General features: G+C 42.8%; 1 protein-coding gene across 1 annotated transcript in view; it reads left to right on the forward strand.

Annotated features, from left to right (window-relative positions):
- Window positions 1-21,718, forward strand: part of LOC306823911 (exostosin-1a-like) — a 33,315-nt gene that overhangs the window by 7,863 nt on the left and 3,734 nt on the right. Inside the window, exons 2-10 of the mRNA XM_079343842.1 lie at window positions 12,900-12,993; window positions 15,828-15,935; window positions 16,302-16,421; window positions 17,988-18,120; window positions 19,113-19,231; window positions 20,049-20,144; window positions 21,019-21,108; window positions 21,232-21,392; window positions 21,517-21,688. Coding sequence (XP_079199968.1) covers window positions 12,900-12,993; window positions 15,828-15,935; window positions 16,302-16,421; window positions 17,988-18,120; window positions 19,113-19,231; window positions 20,049-20,144; window positions 21,019-21,108; window positions 21,232-21,392; window positions 21,517-21,688 — 1,093 coding nt within the window. The remainder of the gene's footprint in view (window positions 1-12,899; window positions 12,994-15,827; window positions 15,936-16,301; window positions 16,422-17,987; window positions 18,121-19,112; window positions 19,232-20,048; window positions 20,145-21,018; window positions 21,109-21,231; window positions 21,393-21,516; window positions 21,689-21,718) is intronic.

Here is a 21,718-nt window from a genome sequence, read left to right on the forward strand (position 1 = left end):
AAAAAAAAGGTTTTAATTTCATACATATAGTTTCATGTTAAACCGACAGTCCTGATTTTTCTCTGACAACGTGTCTAACAGGGACTGGCATAAAGCTGCTTTCAAATAACTATAACTTACAGATGGCAGACTGATCAAATGCTTTGGTCTCTTCTGACAAAAGTTTGAACTCAGAATCAGTCAGACAACCGTCTCAATGCATGTAGCTTCTGTGTGAGATTTTAGTCAACTTGCCTCTCAAGAATAAGTAGGGCAAGCTCTGATTTTATATTCCAGAAATTGTGACAAGTAAAAACATCAAACCAGCCAAGCATCTGTTAGTCACAGTAGCTCTTTTCATTTGGCATTATTACAGAGCTGTGTTGCATTGGCATCTCTGTCCGATTTCTTTGGTGGAAATGTTTTGTACGGTCAGTGAAGGTAAAAAAATAAATTTAAAAAAATTGGCTAAATGGGTGCAATGTTTGATTTAGTTATTTTATATTAAAGCTCACAAGCTGATCAGGAGCTACTTTTAAATGACCGACTTTGTTAATGTTGCATATTGAGCGTACATATTGCAAACATAGGCTATGTTTGGCCATGGACACCTGAAGATGGCCCAGATGTGAGCAATGATAAACAGCTGGCTTGATATGTGTCGTGATCCTACAGCGGGCCCCGGCAGGTTGGAGATGTTTGTCCAGATTCATTCTGTATGACACAAAAACAAATGGCCGAGACTTTTGATTGGAAATTAAATGTTTTACTTTAATATACTTAGTTAGAAATATAATATCCCTCTGTGTTGTCCAGTAAGCCACTGAGCCTCTGTGTCTTTAAAGTCTCTGAGGAAAAGCTGTACTGATTGACTGTTGCCTGTATTAAGACGAGGTCATTGCTCACTCTGTGCTCGTCTGCCATCTTTAATTCTATAATACATAGCTGTTGGTTGTGTTGCTCGCTCAATAGGCACTAAGATTTATGAAAAGAATCCTTTTTCCTTTTGTGGCCACTCTGTTTTACTCATTTCTTCCAGGAAAGCACAGACACTCAGCCCTGCCTGTGAGTGCTGACTACAGCATGCCACTAAGGAGGCCGGTAAACCACAAAACCACTCTGTGGTGATTGTTGCCTCCTTATTTACAGAGGCCTATATGACCTTAACATGACCACCATCATCTTGAAAAGGATCAGTCGTTTGAACTTCAGATGTGATTTATCAGGCCATGTATGTGTGTGAACCTGAAAGCTTGTATTGCAGGCTAAGTTAGAGGCCTTTCGATACCAACACAGTAAATCTGTGTACAAGAAGCTCAGCAGCAGCAGCAGCTCTGTTTGCTAAGCAAACTCGATGAGTCCTTCACATGGGTTCCTGTTTCCTGAGGTCGCTCAGCTTAGTCTTGGTGTGTTCTTGCCTCTCAGGTCTAATGGACTTTTTTGTTGCCCATTGTCTTTAAAGTTGAAAACAGCAGTTTTCTCTTTAGTGTCTTCAGTATGTTGTGTTGTCAGTTTCACCTTCACCACGACAGGCTGTGTGCTGTCTCCCGTGTTGTCACTTAAGCTGCATAGATGTAGAGTATATGTAGAGGGCAGTTCGGGGCGGCAGTGGCTCAGTCTGTAGGGACTTGGGTTGGGAACTACAGGGTTTAAGTCCCGGCACAAATTGGTTTGGTAACTGGAGAGGTAAGAGCAGTAAAAATACCTGAAACCTTGTAACACTCATTGAATGTCACCTGAGAGTCCATTGTTTGCTGTTTTTTATGTTCAAAGTCTCATCATGTAATTCAGCTGAAGGATTAAAATCAGCATTCTTTTTGCCCACTTCCTGAGCACTGCCAAGGTGCCCCTTGAGCAAGGCACTGAACTCCAAAACTGCTCTATTAAACAGAGTGTAAACTGAATTTCCCCGTGTGGGATTAGTAAAGTATAAATTATTGTTATTAAACTTTTCTCAATCCTGTGGTTGTAAACACGTTTTATATCTGTTTCTGTGTTTGGTCTTTTCGAATGATGTTGGACAGTAGAACAGGAAATGTATGTCAGTATGACACTGAGCTTTATTTTTATTTTTTCCGTAACACATCTTTGGCCACAGTTTTTTTAGCAAAAGGGTTTCTTTCCTTTTTCATAGCAAAAGATACCATGTAAGCTTTCTGTTTATAAAACTATGTCAAACAGATGTTCATGATGGATCTTCCTACTGATGGATACTGTGTAAGAAGGGATTTATTTAGCCTCAGAGTCTGATGGCTCATAGTTGTGTTTTAAGTGGTTGGGAGGCCTATAGAGCCTCAGGATTATAAACTGCTCGTGTTTAGAGCTCATGGTAAGTGATAGCTATGGAAACAAATGCCGGGAAGAGGAGAACATAGCAGCCTGACTATAACTCGGCTGGCCTTGTTTTTGTACATAATTGCTTCATGTCATGTCAAAAGTTACCAAACAGAGTCTGAAATCTGAGTGAAGTCGGAGTCATGTGGGGCTGATCTGTTGAGTTCCAGCTCATCCCGTTTCCTCATTATAAACGACTGCTCGGAATCAGGCTGGTGACCTGCAGTGAGTTTCATCACCGTCACTTTCCACTGTACTTTCAGTCGAGGAGATGGAGACGCTGTGGCTGAAAGGATTTCATGGATCATTCAGGGAGCTACAAAGGGAGAACTTCTTTAGAATAAACTGTGCTAATAACTACTACCTACCTACCTACCTGAAATATTTGCACATTTCCATCTAGTCTGTCCATTTGAGCTTGTTCTTATAGCGGTTTAGTGTTTACACACACTTGCACTGAAAATATTGTGACAGTTTGTCAAAGAGGTTCAGGTAAGAAACCATACACATGTACGCCCCCCTTGTTCCCTGCAACTGCCAAAACCAAACTGTTTCCCAGAAGAATTCAGTCGACCCACCTCTCAATTGATTGCCTTCTCATTTTTCACTGCCAGGATTTATGGAGAGGGAGGTCGAGGGGGGGGGCAGAGGGTATCACCATCACTGTTCACGTATCCTCATGAATTACTTACAGTGCCTGTGAAGCAGCCAGCTCTACATTACGTTAATGTCAGCTCTTGGACGTTAACTTGCTGTGACCTGAAGCCGTCTAATTTAAGAGCAGTCACAATCTAGGAAGTTGTGGAGTTATTGCTTGTCATTTGAGTCTTGTGTACATGAGCATTTAGTTGGAGGGTTAGATCGGATTCTGGCTCCCTCTTTTTTTCAAATATTCACCCTGAATTAATTCAAATATACTTTTATGTGCTTGAATGAGTCTGCACTCAGTCTCCCTGCTCTGTAAACTGGACAGAGGGCAGAACTATTTGTTGGCCAGTCTCTCGCTCGCTCCCTCGCTCGCTCGCTCGCTCGCTCGCTCTCGACAGCATGATGTATGTCTCGTCCTTGGCAGCCTTGTGCAGGTGATGTATACTTCTTGGAATGCTGGGAGAGGGAAATAGGGAAAGGGATGTCCACATGCCAGACACAGTGTGGTCCATTCCTGGTAGAGCTTTCTGTCGTCATGTGGAGGCACATGGAAGAAACAAGGGAGCTGCCAAACAAAGTTGGACAAATAAAAAATAATCTGTAATGAAATGCAAGTAGACTTTTATGATGACAGATTTGGATAGAGCAACCTTGGTGAAGAGCAGTGAGTGAGGATTGATCTTAAATCTTATTTGTATGCTTTTTTGAAACATTGACATTTTCCCCCTCAGATCATAGTCCTAAATATTTGATATTTGTCTCTTTAGTTTTTGTTTTAGTGTCACTGGAAGAGCTTCTCAGGACAAAAGATTGAACTTTACAGAGCAGATTCATCATCATCCATCGACATCATCCATCGAGCCCGGTGTTTGCGTGACACATGAGGTTCATGTACTGTCCTTTCAAACACTCGGATGAGTTGCCTCGCCTGCATGACAGCGGCCTTTCTCAATTATCCCTCATGTTCGATAAAATATGTTGTGAGAGCAACATGCAGAATTAAAGAGGCGCTCTCAAACCGAGGCCAGCAAAGTCCTATGTGCTTATAATCCTTTGGTCAGTGTGGTGAGTGGACCTGCCAAGCCTGTGGACATCCTGTAGACTAAATCTCTGTGACTCCTGACTCAGTGCCACACAATCTATTTTTTTCCCCATTTATTTTTGCAGTAGAGGAAGGGATAACAGTACAATAATAAATAGCTTTAGATTCTGTTTTTGACATTTCGAGACAGAAAGAGAGTCACACTCGTGTGGCCCAACTATTGAAGATTAGTCTCTGAGTATCTTCTCGAAGGGACTTTTGCAATGAATCATCATCACTGTGATGAACCATGCTGTGTTAATGTAACCACACTTGACAGCATGGAAAAATTACCAGCCTCCATGTTGCGGGGGCTTGGCTGGGTAGCAACATGGATCATCAGATAAAACTGACACACACACACACACACACACACACACACACAGATATGCTATCTCTCGCTGTCCTCTTTGGACTCCACTTTGTCAGATAGGGGTTTCAACCAGCTTTGTGAGAGAGAAGGGAAGCTGGAGCACACAGAATGATAACCTGGGTTAAGTGATATTCTTAATTCCAAACTGGCCTTGAGTTAAACCGTATTTTTTTAGTTGCAATCCATAACAGGTTAAGTGTTCATTCGACTCTATTCCTCATCGATTAAATGAAGACTCTCATTTCAGGTAAACTTGTTCACTCATGTTAAAAAGGCAAAGAAGCCGCAGCAAGTTGTAAACAAGTACATATCGGCAACAATTTCACTTTGAAACCCTCCTCTGTTTTGTCAGACCTGTGAGTTCCTGAGTCACACACTAAAATGACCTGCGCTATATTTGGAGCCTTTTGGCCGAGCTTCACACACTTTCTTTCCTCCTCTCAACCAGCGATAATTGTAACTTCCGTTTGTGAGGTCACAACCAGGAGGCAAAACAGGAAGTGCAGCCTTTTGATCTTTCCTGCTGTTCAAACTAATTACCTGCCTGCAGCAGCGAGCACTGCGGGTCTAGATTTTCATAAACAGATTGGAAAGCTTTGTGCTGGACCGTTGTGCCTGCAAGAATACAGAAGAATTTAGCAACTTTAGAGTCGACATTTTGCAATCTAACTTTGCCAGAGATCAGTCAAACTTGTCCTTTGGTGTAACATTTGGAGGATGTAGATGCTTTTGGCTGCTTACTAAAAAAAAGCCCTGATTGTTTAGGAAAAGTTTTTCAATGTAAAGTGCTTAAAGTTGTTGTTTATGACAAGTGTTTGCACACTATTGTTACTAACACGACTGTACCAAAGCAGCTGTTTTGCTTTGTGTACATGTGGTGATCTGGTGTGCACGTCCTGCACAATGAAAGTGACAGTGTGTCATTGTGCTTGAAGTGGCATGCAGTAATTTAAACCCACGTCAATCCCGCCTGTCCTCCCTCTGACCTCGCTCTGACCTCAGCTGTTTTTTTTTTTTAAAGGCTGTGTGAACATTTTCCACCCTGTGTTAAACCAATAACATGGTTTACAATATTTTCTTTGAATACGGGATCCTGATTTGAGATATTCAACTGTAGATTTAAAAAAAAAAAAAGAGAATAAAGAGCTGCTTACCTCTTCTAAACGTGTTTTGCAGGCTTGTGTAAACCATTCACTTGATATGTTTTACCTTTTAATATGATCATGCTGTTAAATATAAGGCATGCAGAATCAGTCGCTTCCTTTTAAAAGCACTTTCTTGGGACTTGCTTTGTGATGTTTTATTATCAGGATAATGATGATAAAAGTTCCTTCTGCTCTGTGGGGTCACATTTGTATTCATTCATAGTCAGTACATGTGAAGGTGTGTGTCATCAGTATTAGGATTAAGACTTGCCCTCCCCCACAGTCGTCACATTCGTGGGGGAGGAGTTATTACAGGGGTTAACCATGGGGGGGTGTCGGGTGTTGAATGACGCCCTCTGCTCAGATTTAAACCTTGATGAGAACGACTGTGGAGCAGTGCAGGTTGTAAATGCCACGTCACCAAAATCAAATGTCTCTGTTTTCAGCCAGTGATATTGGCAGCCTTGATCATGTGTTAGTTGTTTAATGATTTTGACAGGCCTGCTTGTGTTTGCTGCCAGGAAAATATGGATGCATACTTATAGAACCAAAACATCGCAGTGTAGTGCTCCTGTACTGGAAGAGGAACTTGTTGAATACCTCCTTTGGATGTTGATACTTCACGTTTTTAGGAGGAAAAAAAATACGGTGTAAGCCGGCAGCAGGCGCTCAATAAATAAGGCAATCTCTTCATCTCTCATTTTGAAGTGCATGCACAAACGCGAGCCAAATGCCAAACATTTCTGCTCGTTGCTGCAATTTTGCGCGTCCTCTGGGACAAACTGCTGTATTTTTCTCGTTCCCCCATCATCATTAGCACCGCCGCCACCCTGTAATCTCTCTTTCTGTCACGGAGGCAATGGGCCTTCTCCCCTCTGTGGTCTCGTAATTGTGTGGTAATCATCTTTTCTCTCCTGAGAGCTAAAGTACTGTGTTTACACTTAGTTTTTGGCGGCTTGACTTGGCAAGACACTAATTTACTCTCTCTGCAGCAGAAAAAGAAGAAGCAGCTCCTCTCTCACTTCACTTCACACCGACTCTGCACTTGCATTCCCAGTTTTTTCCCAGATTGTTTCCCAGTGCATTTGTGGCTGCTTGACATCAGCAGTTTGGATAAACTCCCTTCTCCCCCCCCCCACACACACACACATTTCATGTGGCGTTTTAGAGTAGTTACACACATTTCCTCCTCGTGTTTACCATCCCTTTAGGTCGAACTGTTTGTGTTCTTGGGATCTCGATTTACAGTGAAGGTATGTATTTGGCGAACGCTTGGAGAGACACAATTCTCTGGAGATGCAATTAAAGCGTCGTCAGTTCTGTTCCTTATTTCGAGCTTTAACTTGATCTGTGCAGATAGAAATGGAACAACACATGACTATCACCCTCACCGAAATCTCCTCATTCTAACCCTAACCTCCCATCTTACATTAATCATGAAGAATTTTCTCTTCTCCCTCTTAACTATTTATCCCTCCCTCTGTCCCTCTTGCATAAGACTTTCCCCCGTTTATCCTAAAAAAAAGAATAAAAAAAAAAGACCATGCCAGCACACATGCAATCACACACATGCTAAGGCACACGGTCCTGCAGTTCCACTGATGCATTACCTCTTCAATATTGTCCTGAGTCAAACCCTCGCACAGACAGAGAAGGCTTTAAAACAGACCTCTAAATCGATGCAGAGGCTGGCTTCAGCCGTCGGGCTTTGCCTAATTCCATCTCTCAGCATGATGGATCAGATCAGACACAGCGCGGGACTTTGATGATGCATTGATATCAAATTCAGTTGATAACATCTCCTCTACTGAACCAAGCAAAGCTATTACGAAGCCGTCCTCTTCCTGCCACTTAAATTGTCACGGTGCTTTGACGTCAAAAGAAGAAGAGGTCTTAAAGCTGACGTCCACGTGCTCGTATATTCAAAACCTCATACAGGCAAGACTGCATGTGGATGTGCCTTCCAAATCATTAACCTGTGATTGATCCAGATTTTTGTTCCGAAATTGTGTTGGTCAACTTTCCCCGAGTCTTCACACTCTCCTTTTCTCCGTTTCATCCCACTCCTCCCCCCCTCATTCATCAGTCTCTCCTCTTCCCCTCTATCTGCCTTCTCACATCCCTCTATCTCTCTTCCTCCATCCATCCCTGCTTGGCCAAGGATCAGAGACATTCCTGACCTGTACTTTATCTCTCGTGCAGAGCAGCCACTCAGACATCAGCACCAGCAGGAGTCAGTTAGCGGCTGCTTGCTGGCATTCCTTTAAGATCAGGGAGCGCTTAGATTAAGCTGCTCCACTTCCACCTTTGTTCAGAATTAGACTCGCTTACTGATCATCCAGAGAATAGTTTGTTTTTTATTCATGAGTAAATCATTTACCACCGAATAGTTGATCGATTGACCAATGATCCAAAACCATGACAAAGTGAGATGTTGTTGGATAAGAGGACCTACAAAAATCCTCTACAAAAATCCCTTTTAAAGACTGGAAAGACATTTAGGACTTCATTTTATTTAGTCCCAGTCTGCCTCGTGTGGGCAGGGGCGGTCTGTGTGATTGCTGCTATAAAATGATGAAACCTGATCCATCGTCTTTATGTTGTCTGATTTAACAAGTCAGCTCTGACATCCAGCTGTAATGGCCTTTCCATTAACAAGAGTTAACAGTTTCGTTATCTCCAAGGTTCCCCTGTTCTTGTGTTTGGTGTCCAGAGGGCACTTCAAAGCGTCCTAATCATCAGCCTCATCATGCTGATGGAGAGATGTGAGAAAAGACTTTCTCCACACTCCCGGAGGATTCAGTGAGCTGAAATCAACTCTTTACATGGCCCAAATATCTTCTAGCTAGCTAGGTTGAGTTTTGGTCAGTGTGTGTTGATCTTTTTGGAGCACTAATATCGAGGGCGGATTTGATTGGTGTCTGAGGAGGGATGTTTGTAGACATGAAAGGTTTCTTGCCTTTTGATTATCCTGGAGAGAGAGAGCGGGGGGGGGGGGGGGATTCAAAGTATAATAATTAGGGGAATTAACCCGGGGTCATGTCGAACTGTGGGAGTGCTTGAGACCCCCTTCTGTGTGCCTGTAAATGTTTTATCAAGCTGCCTTTGAACTGATTAACCGGGGGAAGATGAGTGAGATCAAGGTGCCCTCAGGAAACAGTTTAAGGCTTTGTGTTTTTAAAAAGCTTCATTGATATGAACATCAGTGTTTCTACTTCCACCATTTAAAAATAAATAAATAAATCCTCCAAGAAGTTTGAATGTGTTCAGTTTGTATCCTGAATATGAACAAGTAGAAGAAGTCTAGTGCAGAGAGTCAGATCGACTGAGGGTTAATGTTGGAGCATAACTAACCCCATGTAAAAAGTGTATGAAGAGCACTTATTAACCTTTTGTTACAAGCGTTGTTTAATTGTGTTTGTGAGATCAAAACCGTCATGTAGTGCAAACTGTGGTTTCTTTACACACACAGATCTGATGCTTGTCTATTGGAAAGAAAGTTCATCTATTTAACTAGGAAGCGTTTTCTTTCAGGCTTGGACCACCTGCTCGTTTCCTCTCCCCTTTTCGCCTGTCACTGTGTTGTGTACATGATGTCGGCCTCTGTGTGTGCAGTCCAGTCAGGAGAAACGAAACAAAGGGAGCATGACTGGTAGCGTCCTGACATGTTGAAGTCTCTCTCTGCAGTGTGTTGAGATGATCAGAAGGAGGCTTTGTGTGTGTGTTTTGCGTCGTGTGGGAGTGTGACATTCTTGCTGTGAGTGGCTTTGGCTGTGTGGGGCTTCGATACGACATGTGGTTGTCAACTGCTGTTTTCCTCATCTTTTCCTTTCTCATCTGATGACACTAACTTTCATCCGGTGCCTTTCAGGCTGAAATTCCTCTGGCTCAAACCTCGTAGTCGGAGACAAAGCCCACTGCCCATCAACTTGGCCCCAAAAAAGAGGAAGCCGAAAATAAGAACCGTAGCCCGTGTGTGACGGGACAGTGCCACAGCTGCCTCCTGAGGTTCGTCTCACTGTGATGGGACTGAGCGCTGTGTTTTATTGGAGCCAGGCTATGCAATTTGTAATTCCTTTTTTTTTACATTCTTAAGCATTTTCATCAAATCAAATGCACCCGTTCAGTGGTAGGACTGCACATTGAGTCCCAAATCACTTTTCAGTTTGGATAAAATCATAGAAAAGTTTGTTTTGCTATCAAAGTGATCACAAAATGAGACAATGTACGAGGATCTAGGCCACTGAGCTTTCTCAGACGTTCGTTTTTTTTTTTGTTGGTTTTTTTTAAATGAACTGTGGAGTCTTGTATGTATGGCTTTAATCACTAAAGCAATGATCAAATTGCAAACAAAGAATACATTCTAAATATCCTATTTACATTTTAGATGTTCCCCTTTTTAACAAAGGAAAGGACTTTCTGAATGTGTTTTTTTTTTTCATTTTGCATGTGAGGGTTCGGGACAAAAAGGTCCTGATTGACAAATCACAGATGAGAAAGTGTGTGTGTGGTCTCTCACGCAGATACAAACACTGGCTGTTCTTCCTCGTCTCCTCGGCCTCTTTGACTGAGCTGTGCATGTCTTTTTCAACACCATCCATTCTTGTTGCTAGGAGACTGTTTGATCTTTTTCTTCTGGACTCAGTTCACTTCCTGTTATCTTTTTTGTTTTTCTTTCTGTGTATCACACTGCATCCCTGCCTGACAATATTTATAAATGGGGTTTAATGAAACACAGAAAAGGTTCATATAAAGATGGCACAGCAGTCGATCTTTCAGCAGCATCAGAAGAGGCGATGGTGCACGTTTGTTTGATTGTTGCATCCTTTCTGTTTTGTCCTAATGAGAGGCTTACTGTAGAAAACAGAGACGTGTAGCAGGGGATTCAGTCCTTATTATTGATCTGAGTTGTGTTGAAGTGATAATGCTGCGTTTGTCAAAATAATGCCAATGAAGAAGACGTTTCTGGGGTGAAATGAAGTCCATTCAAGTTTTCCCAGCGCCCATGTGGACGACATCGCCATCACGTTGGAAATACAAGAGGCATTGTTTGAGTGTTTTAGATAACATGCTCATTCTCAACGCTTTAGACAGAAAGCTTAAAGTATTAATAATGAAAATAATGATGGAAAGAGAAGGACGGAAATGATCAAAAGTAGAGAAGCGATTCATTCGATGATATCCGCTATAGTGAGCACATTGAGCTCCTTGATTTAGTCCTCCTTTCAAAAGACACTTTTGTAGTTTTTCCACTTTGCAGAGGAAGTAGAGGAGACGTAGAAAGAGCTCAGGCTTCATTTTCCTAAAAGTTACTTGATTAGTCTGTGAGCACTTTTCAGTTTACCACCTTTACCTTTAAAAGTCTGGAGCCTCAACCTTTTTAAAGCTCCTAAATGTTTAGTGTAAAATCTTTTACTCTTTTTCTAAAAGTTCCATGAAATTGAGCACGTAGTCGCACATTTTTAGGAGGATAGATGAGTCTGATATTTTGTTGCCATTTTTGAAAGGAGTTGTGAGACAACAGTTTATCCCTGTGTTGTCGTTGTACTTTTTAAGTATTGTCAAATGTGTGCTCCATCATCAGTCATGTAGGTGAGAGCTTCTGAGCTTGTGATTACAGCTTTGACCAATCGACAAATATTAAATGCAGGCAATGACTCGTGACTTTTTTTTTTTCCTCCGCTGCCATCAATTGGTTAATACGTTCATGCATTTCCAGTTCAATCTCAAAAAGACCCACTATGACAGGACTTGGTTTATGAAGAAAATCAGTTTGAGCACTCGTCGTTAATGTCTTGGCTGACATGCAGCAGCATACTAGGAGTCTGCTCTCCCCACAGGCAGCCATCTGTTAGAGCAGAGAAGAATGGAGGTATGCAGGGAGAGGAACATCTGGTGCGCTCTGAGTTTGCATCGACGGCGAACGTGATGCATGGGAGATTTACACCGAGCCAGGGCGACATATAAACCTATACTTTAGTTTTTCATTGGCCCGCGAAGCAGTCGCTTATTATGTGCGTCTGGCTGGATTATTTGTTCTTCATGCTTAATGATAGCCCTCACAGGATCTGTGATAGTCAGGCTATGACGTGACAGATTGTTGTTTGATAACGGTTCAGAGCAGCATTTAAGATCGTAGCATCATTTACTGCAGCTTACGTAAATCAACACACTTGATAATGGATTGTGTGCACATTATTGTGAATGACTCTAGAAGGCATCAAGCTTAACCCGAGCCTTAATGCATTGTATGCCTGTTAATCTTCATGTAGCACACGTCAGTGACTGTAAAGTATATATATAACGTTACGTACATTCACCACTGACTGTAGCATTTATTTATATTTAGCACACTTGTTTGTAAATATATGGCAGTACTTCAAATGAGGAGAACAACTGTCACTGAAATATACTTCAGTCCATGTCCCTGAAAGAAAACGAGTTTGTCTGCGTTGACGAGTGAAAAGAAAGTGGATGAGTTGAAGCATCGAGTCTGCAGTGAACTGGCCCCATGCTACAGCTTTACTTGGAGATCAAACTCTCAGCAGTGCACACGTGAGAGACGGGAACAAAATGAAAGCGATGCACGATAAATCTTGATACTTGCATTTAGAGTAAAGGAGGCGGGGGGGGGGGGGGGGGGGGTTAATGAAGTGCCATGAGTTGAGGGTATGAACATCCATATTAGCTAATGAAAGCATGATCACATTTTGAAGTGATTAAAAATATGTGGATGTTACGTGTATGCATTGAATGCCATCTCCATCACTCTGAATAAAATATGCCGACTTTCAATGCTTTCTATTGAAATCAAACCTGCTGCTGCTGCATGGAAACCTTGCACACCCTTTCATGCACTCACTCTGGGACAGGTATAAAATCCACACTGAAGGAATTCCAAGCAGCTCCTTAATCCAAGCAAGCGCTGACTGAGGTTTAGATTGGATGAAAGGAATGAGGAAGGAAGGAGGGATGTAGAGATGAGCAGGTGAGAGGGCAAAGGGTTTAAAGATGGCTTGGGAGATGGAAAGAGAGAGAGAGAGGGGAGCTGAGATCAAAGCAGGGGGGCTCTCCCTCAAAGTATGTGTGCTTTCCAGGTATTTCGTTGTCGAGATGAGGCGGCTTATCTGCTCTGAAGCCTGTGCGTCAATGAACAATGAGTCTGTTTGACATTTTTAAAGACAAAAAACAAATGTACTGATGGAACATGTGTGTCTTCTCTTAAAAGATGTATTTTAAATGTGGAATAGAAGAATGAAGTCCTCATTCTTCTCTCTCTCTCTCTCTCTCTCTCTCTCTCTCTGTGTCTCTCTCTCTCTCTCTCTCTCTCGTCCTGCAGGTATGACTACAGAGAAATGCTCTATAACTCCACGTTCTGTCTGGTACCTCGAGGACGACGGCTGGGCTCCTTTCGCTTCTTAGAGGCTTTGCAGGTCAGTGACTCACAAACAGATGTTGCTCATTAACACTGCGCTTGGCTGTTTATAAACCTCAGTCTGTTACATAAGTTGCATAATGGTGAGTCAGGAGTTTGGCTACACATTAAATCTCTCTGCAACTCCGGTCACTTGCTACGAACCAATAATATAAAGTGAATAAATCAAAGCAGATTGATGCTACAGGTATGCCTTTTCTTTTCCTTCACAAATATTCCATTCTTGATTCAAACGTGACTTTTTGTTCAAGATTCAGACGCTTAAAGTGCTTTAGGCTTCAGGTTTAGAGTCTTAATATTTAGGTACATTTTGTTCATTTGGTTTGTAGCTGAACGAAAAGACAAAATCCTGCTTCAAGCCATGCTGTAGTGATTCAGCCTGAAGCTCTCTTCTCAACAATAAAGCTATTAATGCTCAGTGGTTGAGAATGGAAAAAGGGATATGATGGGTAACTCCCAGAAGCCCTCTCACTCTCTGCCAGTCACAGTGTTAGGGTTGCTACAGCTGTGGCTGACTCAATGTCTGTCGTCTCTTCTGCCTCGTTTTTTTTTTATTCTTCTCTTCAGTTCCTTCTTTGAGTCTCTGCTGCCGACTCTGCAACAGCACTTTTCCAATCGAGATCTGCCCTGTAACAAAGCTCTGATGTTAAAGTGACAGCACTGTTTGTTCAGACCACAGTTAGACTTCTAGAGGAACATTTAAATGGTGAATTAAGTTGTTTGAGGCCAGTCTGTTAAAGGTGGAGTCAGTAGCAATGTTCATTGAAGCTTGTAAACACACCATTCAAATTGGGCCCCTCCTCCCGGGCTCATCGCCACATGATTTGTTTATTTTGACGGAGACGGTGTGCAGCCACTATGAGCTCATTTACATCTGCAGTCGCTGGACAGAAAACAGAGACGGCATTTTTGTTAGGAAGTCAAATATACAGCGATATAAGAGACAGAATGTAAGAGCACTACACTTCAAAAAGTACACAATACATAACTACTATAAAGTTATACACTGCCTACGTTTACTGCTTGTACCTACACTGCAAGCTACCCGAGAGTATTACATTTGTTGTAATGATAGATAGATAGATAGATAGATAGATAGATAGATATAATGCTTATTGATCCCGAGGGAAATTCAAGAGTGGAAGGCTGATCAAATTTAGCAAGCTAGCACAAGCTAACCGCTGCCTGTCCAACTGTGTGTCCACAGATGAAAGCCAAACTAAGGTTCACCATCTTTCATGATTGCGCTTCATTCACTCTGAGTTTCACCTCAATGTGATTTAGATTCTCTCTTCTTTGCTGCTTCGTCCCCATCGTCAATATTCACTAGTTTGAATGGGCGTCCTATCGCTGAATTGTATACAGTCTCAAAAGCTCCTGCACACTGTCATTGGCTGGGGAAAACCACTTCCCCTCCCCGCCCAGAAACGTCCCATGTCAACGAAAAAATCCAAATATATAAACAGAAGAATACAGAAAACAACAAAGACATAGTTTAGAAATACAGATTTATTATTGCTTTTGCCTTTTTATTAAACAGGAAAGCTAAAGAGAGGCAGGATGTGTTACAAGGAGGGAGTGGGGGAGGACAAGCAGTAAAAGGGCGAGGTCAGATCTATAGCCTCTGTACATGAAGTGTGCACCATGACAGCTAGGCTATCCGGTGCCCTAAGACAACCCACGATTCTAAAGCCAGAGTTGGACTTAAAAGTTTACACCAGGAGTCGGAATGGGACTGTTTGTTGACGGGAATGGGGAGATAATTGAACCTCGGGAGAGCAGGGATTTAGTCGAGGTAAGACTGGACTTGTGAGCAGGTCCTCACAGGAGGAGAAACCAGTGCAGCTGCAGGTGGGATAGCGTGCAGCAAGGGTTAGCTGGAGTGGAGGGGCTGGACACTGGCCTCCAGGTATTAGTGAGTCTTTGCTCTCACAGCCTTCAACAGGAGTTGAGGAGCAGAGCAGATAGTAAGCAGTGTTAGAAGTCCAGAGTTGGGATGTGACATGAGGAGGGCTGACCTCCAGCAGAAGACGTGCAGCGCAAACCTGCAGGATCAAGTTGTGCCATGCAGGTGATCTGACGAGCAGGAGGCTGGACTCACATTGACATCCTCTGCTGCACGTGTTTGCAAAATGTAGATCGTGCACAGCATCAAGTCGAATTAATGAATGTTTGTCCTGTGTGGATTGAGTGTGTGTATAATGTGACGAGCTGGGATGAGAGGATTGAGCTCCAGGAGTCTCTAGTTGATTGCTCCGAGCAGATAGGTAGGGGAAAACATGGAAGCGTTTCAGCAGATTGCAGCCTTTTGCTAATGACACCAAGGAGATTAAACGGGCACTGCAGCACTTGATGCTGGAGCGTTTGTGCTGTGTGTGCATGCGTGGTGACCAAGGCCAATCACTGAATGGCACCACACTTAACAGATTAAAGGGCTTGACACTGCCGGCAGGTTGCTGCAAAACATTTAAGGAATTAAATTTATGGCAGAAATATTATATAATATATAGATGTACACCAGTTTGTGTACAAAAATGGGTGAATAAAAAAAACCAGGGCACAGAAACAAGGATATTCATCTCTATGCTTATATTGATGTTCAAGTTATAAAGTGTCTCCCTCTCCACAGAACATACTGATGATTTTATTCTCTCCTCCAGTCAGTCATCAAGCTGCTACAGTGGTTCTGTAGTTAATGTGTTGATGAGTTGCCATGTGCAGCGATGGCATAAGCCATGTCACGTTATTCTTTCTCCCCTCTGCGGTTTTTATCGTATTTTATGGCTTCTAGCTTTCCTAACTCTGTCTTCTAACTGTGTGTTACTCGTACAGGCGGCTTGTGTGCCAGTGATGCTGAGTAACGGCTGGGAGCTTCCCTTCTCAGAGATTATGGACTGGAATACAGCGGCTGTAATCGGGGATGAAAGGCTGCTATTACAGGTAAAAACCTGTAGAGGTTTTTGTCACCACAAACGGAAGAAAGGCTCATTGTACATTGCTGCCACATTGCCTACTAATCTTTTATTTTCTCGAGCATGACAGTGTTGTTGACCTCAATTTCATCAGACCTGATCTCCTGAAGAGTTTTCTGACACAGCGTAGACGAGCTAAAGCTGTATATTTGCCTGTTAAAATTAACTTTGACTGAGTAATTTCTTATCTAATGACACATTTTCTTTTCCGAGCGAAGGTCTGAATTTATAGATTTAGACTGCATCTTCTAAAGCTCTCAGTCTCCAGTGTAGACCAAAGGTTGTCTTTGAGCCACTGAATGCTAAATGCTAACCCATGAGTTTTGTGTCTCAGATTCCCTCAACAGTGCGCTCCATCCACCAGGATCAAATCCTGTCGCTGAGACAGCAGACCCAGTTCCTGTGGGAGGCTTATTTCAACTCTGTGGAGAAGATAGTTTTGACCACGCTGGAGGTACACGCTTTCATGATCATACACGTACGACTCTGCGATACACAAATATAGCGTTTTGAAGTGTCTCACCCATTTACTGACTTTGCACTGTAAAGCGTAGAGGTGCAGTGTGTGCAGCCGCAGACAAAATGAAACTTCTCCGAGCTCTGTAGACAAACAAGAGGGATGATGTCTGCTCTGAAACACTGATGTGATGTTGGTGAGGCTGTTTTCGTTGTGTGGCTTTGGCTATCAATCATGTCAGTAGTTTGTTCCTGTCAGATAACATTTGTCTGTTTTCTTCCTTCCTATGATGCTGCTCTCAGGCTAGAATTACAAACAAGCAAAGATGAAAACAAGGTGGAATAAAAAAAAAAAAAGAGGTTTAAAAGAGGAGGCAGGATGTGTGAGGCTGTGAGTAAAGGAAGGAATTCAAATGCATACAAATGAAATACGTGCATGTCCTCCTAAACAGCCTCTCTCAGCAGTGCACCTCTAACTTAATATCATGAAACGCCTACCCGATGTTTCTTTAGTCACTTCCTTCCCTCAGATAAGCGTCGGCATTTTTGGCTGTTGTGTTGCTCATGAGCATTATGGTTGACAGCAGGTCGTCCTCAGACAGTGTTACACAGGCCCTTTTTTTTCCAGGAGGTCAGATCACTGGACTGCACAGTTGGGATTTGTATGTCAGCAGGCTGAAGTTACAGTCCCAAGAAGCTGATCTTCGATCTGTTTACCCTCTCAGTATTTCCCCCCCGCCTGTTCCAACACATGCCGTAGTACAAGACTGTGTTTGAATGCCTGAGGTGACTTTAAGTATTGTTCAGATAACCAGGTGAGGTTTCATTCAAGTATCTGTTTAGTAGCACTGTATCCTACCAGAAGTTAAAAAGGCTTTGTTTTTGCTGTGTAGCTCCATCACAGTTCCAGAGACTGTTTAATATTTAATGAAGGTATCCACTCACAGTAGCAGAGTCTTCATGAAGCTTTGAGGGAGAGGAAGCAGTTGATTGTGTTTGCCTGTTAAACCTGCTTCCACATTGTTTGTAATATAAGACTGAAGAAAAACTGATTTATTGAATAATGGAATTGCTGGTGCCCTTCACCTGAACATTGTGTTGAAGTGGAGGTACTAGTCATGTGACTGAAATGTGATGGGTTATATTGTGGAGCTCGTGATGTGCAGGAGAAGGAGGGGGGTATTTAGCAAAGCCAGTGTAGCTAAGTTGAGGTTACAATAATTTAACTGGTATACGTTTATGTATTTGACTTACCATTACCCAAGTTAAAGGTTGTTGTTCAGCTCATGTGACTTGTAAAGCCGTTTCAGATGTTTGCAGACTCCTCTTGCATGTTGAGAGTCAGGGACATTTTAATTGAATTTGAAGTGTAATGACATGGACGATCTTGGCTCGAAGCAAATGTCCTACTGGCATCCTGTCTACAGTTTCCAATTGATTCTACAAAGGATTTATCTTGGACTTGTGTTGTTTCTCTACGAGTCACATTAAGAGAGTTCGTTATAAATCGACTGCTTCACAGAAGACATAAATGTGTGTTTCCTCCGCTCCCTTATTCATGCAGATCATCCAGGACCGGGTGCTGCGGCACACCTCCAGGAGTAACCTGATGTGGAACAGCCTGCCTGGAGGCCTTTTCACTCTGCCTCAGTACTCCACACACCTGGGGGAGTTTCCCTTCTACTACGCCAAGCTCGGTCAGTTCATTATACGTGCATATGCTGCTGTCGGCCACAAACAGCGTTAACGCTACACCCTGAGGTTTGATTTTCATCACACAGCTCACGAACATCTGGTGTGTGGCAGCTGCTGAATCCTCAAACTAACATGTGACTCAGTGACATTGCCATAACTAAGGCAGTCCATCTTTATTAATTCATGACTCGTCACAACGAAGCTCACCACTTAGACCTGCCATGTTGTTGTGCTGTGATTAATTGGACGAACATGGGGCTTGTTGCTCACCTTGGGATTTGTTTTAATTGGCACCTTTCTCCTCGGCCTTATTAGACCTTTTTCTCTCTTACACTGAATGCTGAGTAAACACAGCTTGAAGGTAACAAGCACAAACTACAGGATACTCAAACATGTCAACAGACTTTGACTGATTCAGTTGGGGCATTATGAAAACAGTCAGATATACAACACGGATGCTTTGTACATCCAAACTTTGTATGCTTTATATCTTACATTAAAGGGGACATAATATACGCTTTTATCACCTTTTCAAACAGTCTCTGTGGTCTAAATAAAGCATCCGTGTTGTGCTTTGGTCCAAATATAACATGAATCAAGCAGGTTTGTCTCTTTAAATGCAATGAGACTCCCCCTGAGTGTTCCTGGTAGACATCACTCATCTGTAGAGACGATAAAAATGGCGGACGCGCACCAAAGTTTAACTCTAGGCTGGAGGTGATGATACCAGGGGAGGGGATTTTCTTACCAGAATCCAACTTGTGACGTCACAAACTGAGGAAAATTTGAAGCAGAGCATTTTTCCCTGTGTGCTAAGACTTAAACAGACACACAAACAAATGGATTTGTTTCACATTTTGTAGGTCAGTAGACACTCAGGTTACCCAAATAAATGTTCAAAAACACTGTAAAAGTGGATTTTCACAATACTTTCCCCTTTTAAAGGTTAAAAAAGCTTCCTATCTCATCTTTGTCGTGTTTCTGCTGTTCTCAGGTAACAAGCCGTACCCCAAGCTTACCGCGATTATTCACGTGGTGACCCCGCTGGTGTCCCAGTCACAGCCGGTCATGAAGCTTCTTGTTGCTGTGGCCAAATCCCAGTACTGTGCTCAGGTAATTCAAAAGCTAACGCACCACACGCTGCTAATGGCACCTCACAGAGTTATCGTTTGATTGACTGAATGTGCTAATGGGATGTGAGTAGATCGCCCACTGAAGTGTAATTTCACGAGCCAGTTTATCAAACGAGGAAGAAAAAAGGGAATCATAAAGAGTCTTCGATGTTACACAGAAATGGAGCAAAGCAGAACACTGTGCCGTTTAGGTTCACCGCATCACAAACGTAAAACTGCTCTTGAAATACCTTTTTCTGTCACGCTGGGGATGAAGGGAGGTTGTTCTGATGATTTCACAACAGATCCACTCAGACGCTCCTCTCTCAGCAGATGTAATAACACAGTGCACCTGGAACACTGTAAAGCATTAACAGTCACAGTTAATAGTGTGTTGCTGTAACAAGTTAAATTGAATTGAGTGAATTTGATTGAAAAGGGACGATGATGCAACTTAACATAGTTTCAATACAGAAGATGAGAGCTGCTCCGAGTTTAGAGCTGTTGCTGATTTCCATAATGTTCTGTAGTTCTTGTGAAGGGCGGCTGACAGTTCTGAAAATAGATCTCCCGAACAGTTTGCATGTTGTCGTCTTTCACTTGAATAGGAAGCTAATCAAACGTTGGCTCTGGATTGAATCGAGGCTTTATTGTGCGCTTTTTCAACTAAGTCAGACGGGGAACGTGAAACATTAATGAGCTTATAAATATCTCAACAGGGTTAAAACACACACGTACATACAGTGGGTGTGCAGATGAACATGAGCATGCCGCCTTCAGAATGATGAGCAAGCTTCACCTGTTTCCCCTCTGTGCAGGTGATCGTTCTGTGGAACTGTGACAAGCCTCTCCCTGCCAAGCACCGCTGGCCTGCCACCTCTGTCCCCGTCATCGTTATAGAAGGAGAAAGCAAGGTACGCTTCTGTCATCGGGCGATGTCCCGCTCCATACAGAGGCTTCAACTTGGATCCAGATGAATACGTTAAAACGCGTTTCGTTTTCAACTCGCAGACAGTTCAGTGTTTCTCACCACATTTCAAATAGATCAGAGTGCTCATTTGTTCGTTGAGGATGTCTCAAGGCTCTCTCTACTTTCATTTTTTTATTTTTTTCAAACTGCCCTTTGCAGGTAATGAGTTTTAGAATCATTGAACAATGCAGCGGCCTCGAAAGCTTTTGCTCCTATGAAGAGTTTAGACACTTGAGCACTTCAGATATTATTGTACGACACAGTCCCAGATGTGTCCGGGTTCCAATTTGAAAATGTAATTTTAAAAGGTCTTTAAAAGAAGACCTATTAATTGTTCGCTATTTGTCAGCACTCTTGAAACTCAAGAAACACGACGGCATATTTTTGAGAACAGCCGAATAATTAAAAGTATATAAGAGGGATGTGTCTGCTTTAGTGTTTGTAGTTGTGACTGACAGAAAGCCTTTTGGTATATTCAGAAGAATAACCGGCACTTTTTATGTTTCCTTGGCAGAAAGTAGAGGCTGCAGGGAGAGAAAGCGCTCTGCTGCGTGTAGATTTCTATCTGTGGTTAAATTTCATCAGTGGAGCGCTGTATTCCTGCTGCCATCTGTTTTATGTCGGTGTGCATGTTTGGCTGACTGTAAAATGCAGCAACAACTCTGTAGCATGATGTGAAACCTGTGACGCTTCTTGTAGAGCAGGAGTTACCTCACATGGACTTTGTTTCTACCCTGGTTGTTTTTTTAGCTATTTACTCCCTTCCAGCCACTACTTATTTTTATTTATTTATTTTTTGTCTTTGTAAATGGCTCCAGGTTATAAGCAGCCGTTTTCTTCCCTACAATACAATCCCCACTGATGCTGTACTCAGTCTGGATGAGGACACCGTGCTGTCTACCACAGAGGTCAGAGGAACCATCTTTTGAATTACGACTACACTCTGCCAATGTTCCTGGGATTATGTGTTCTTGGTTTGCGGGCCTCCTCATGTCTTCTGCCTCTTTGATTCCCCTCTGATCTCACTCCAGGTTGACTTCGCCTTCACTGTGTGGCAGAGTTTCCCAGACCGCATCGTTGGCTACCCAGCCCGCAGTCATTTCTGGGACAGCAACAAGGAGCGTTGGGGTTACACCTCCAAATGGACCAACGACTACTCCATGGTCCTAACGGGGGCGGCCATCTATCACAAGTACAGAGATACGACCATTATCTACCCCGCCCTGCTTCTGTCTTGTAGTTCACTCCTTTACACTCCATTGTTGTTTCAGTTTAGCTAAATCCCTGAACTTTTTTTTTTTTTTTTCCCCTCTCAGGTACTACCACTACTTGTACACCTCCTACCTTCCAGCCAGTCTGAAGGCCATGGTTGACCAGATGTCTAACTGCGAAGACATTCTGATGAATTTTCTGGTGTCCTCTGTCTCCAAACTTCCACCCATCAAGGTCACCCAGAAGAAACAGTACAAGGAGACCATGATGGGACAGGTGAGGCTGGAAACGTATGCATGAAGGTCG

The sequence above is a fragment of the Symphodus melops genome, assembly GCF_947650265.1.
Source record: "Symphodus melops genome assembly, chromosome: 5".
In the NCBI taxonomy this organism is placed as follows: Eukaryota; Metazoa; Chordata; class Actinopteri; order Labriformes; family Labridae; genus Symphodus; species Symphodus melops.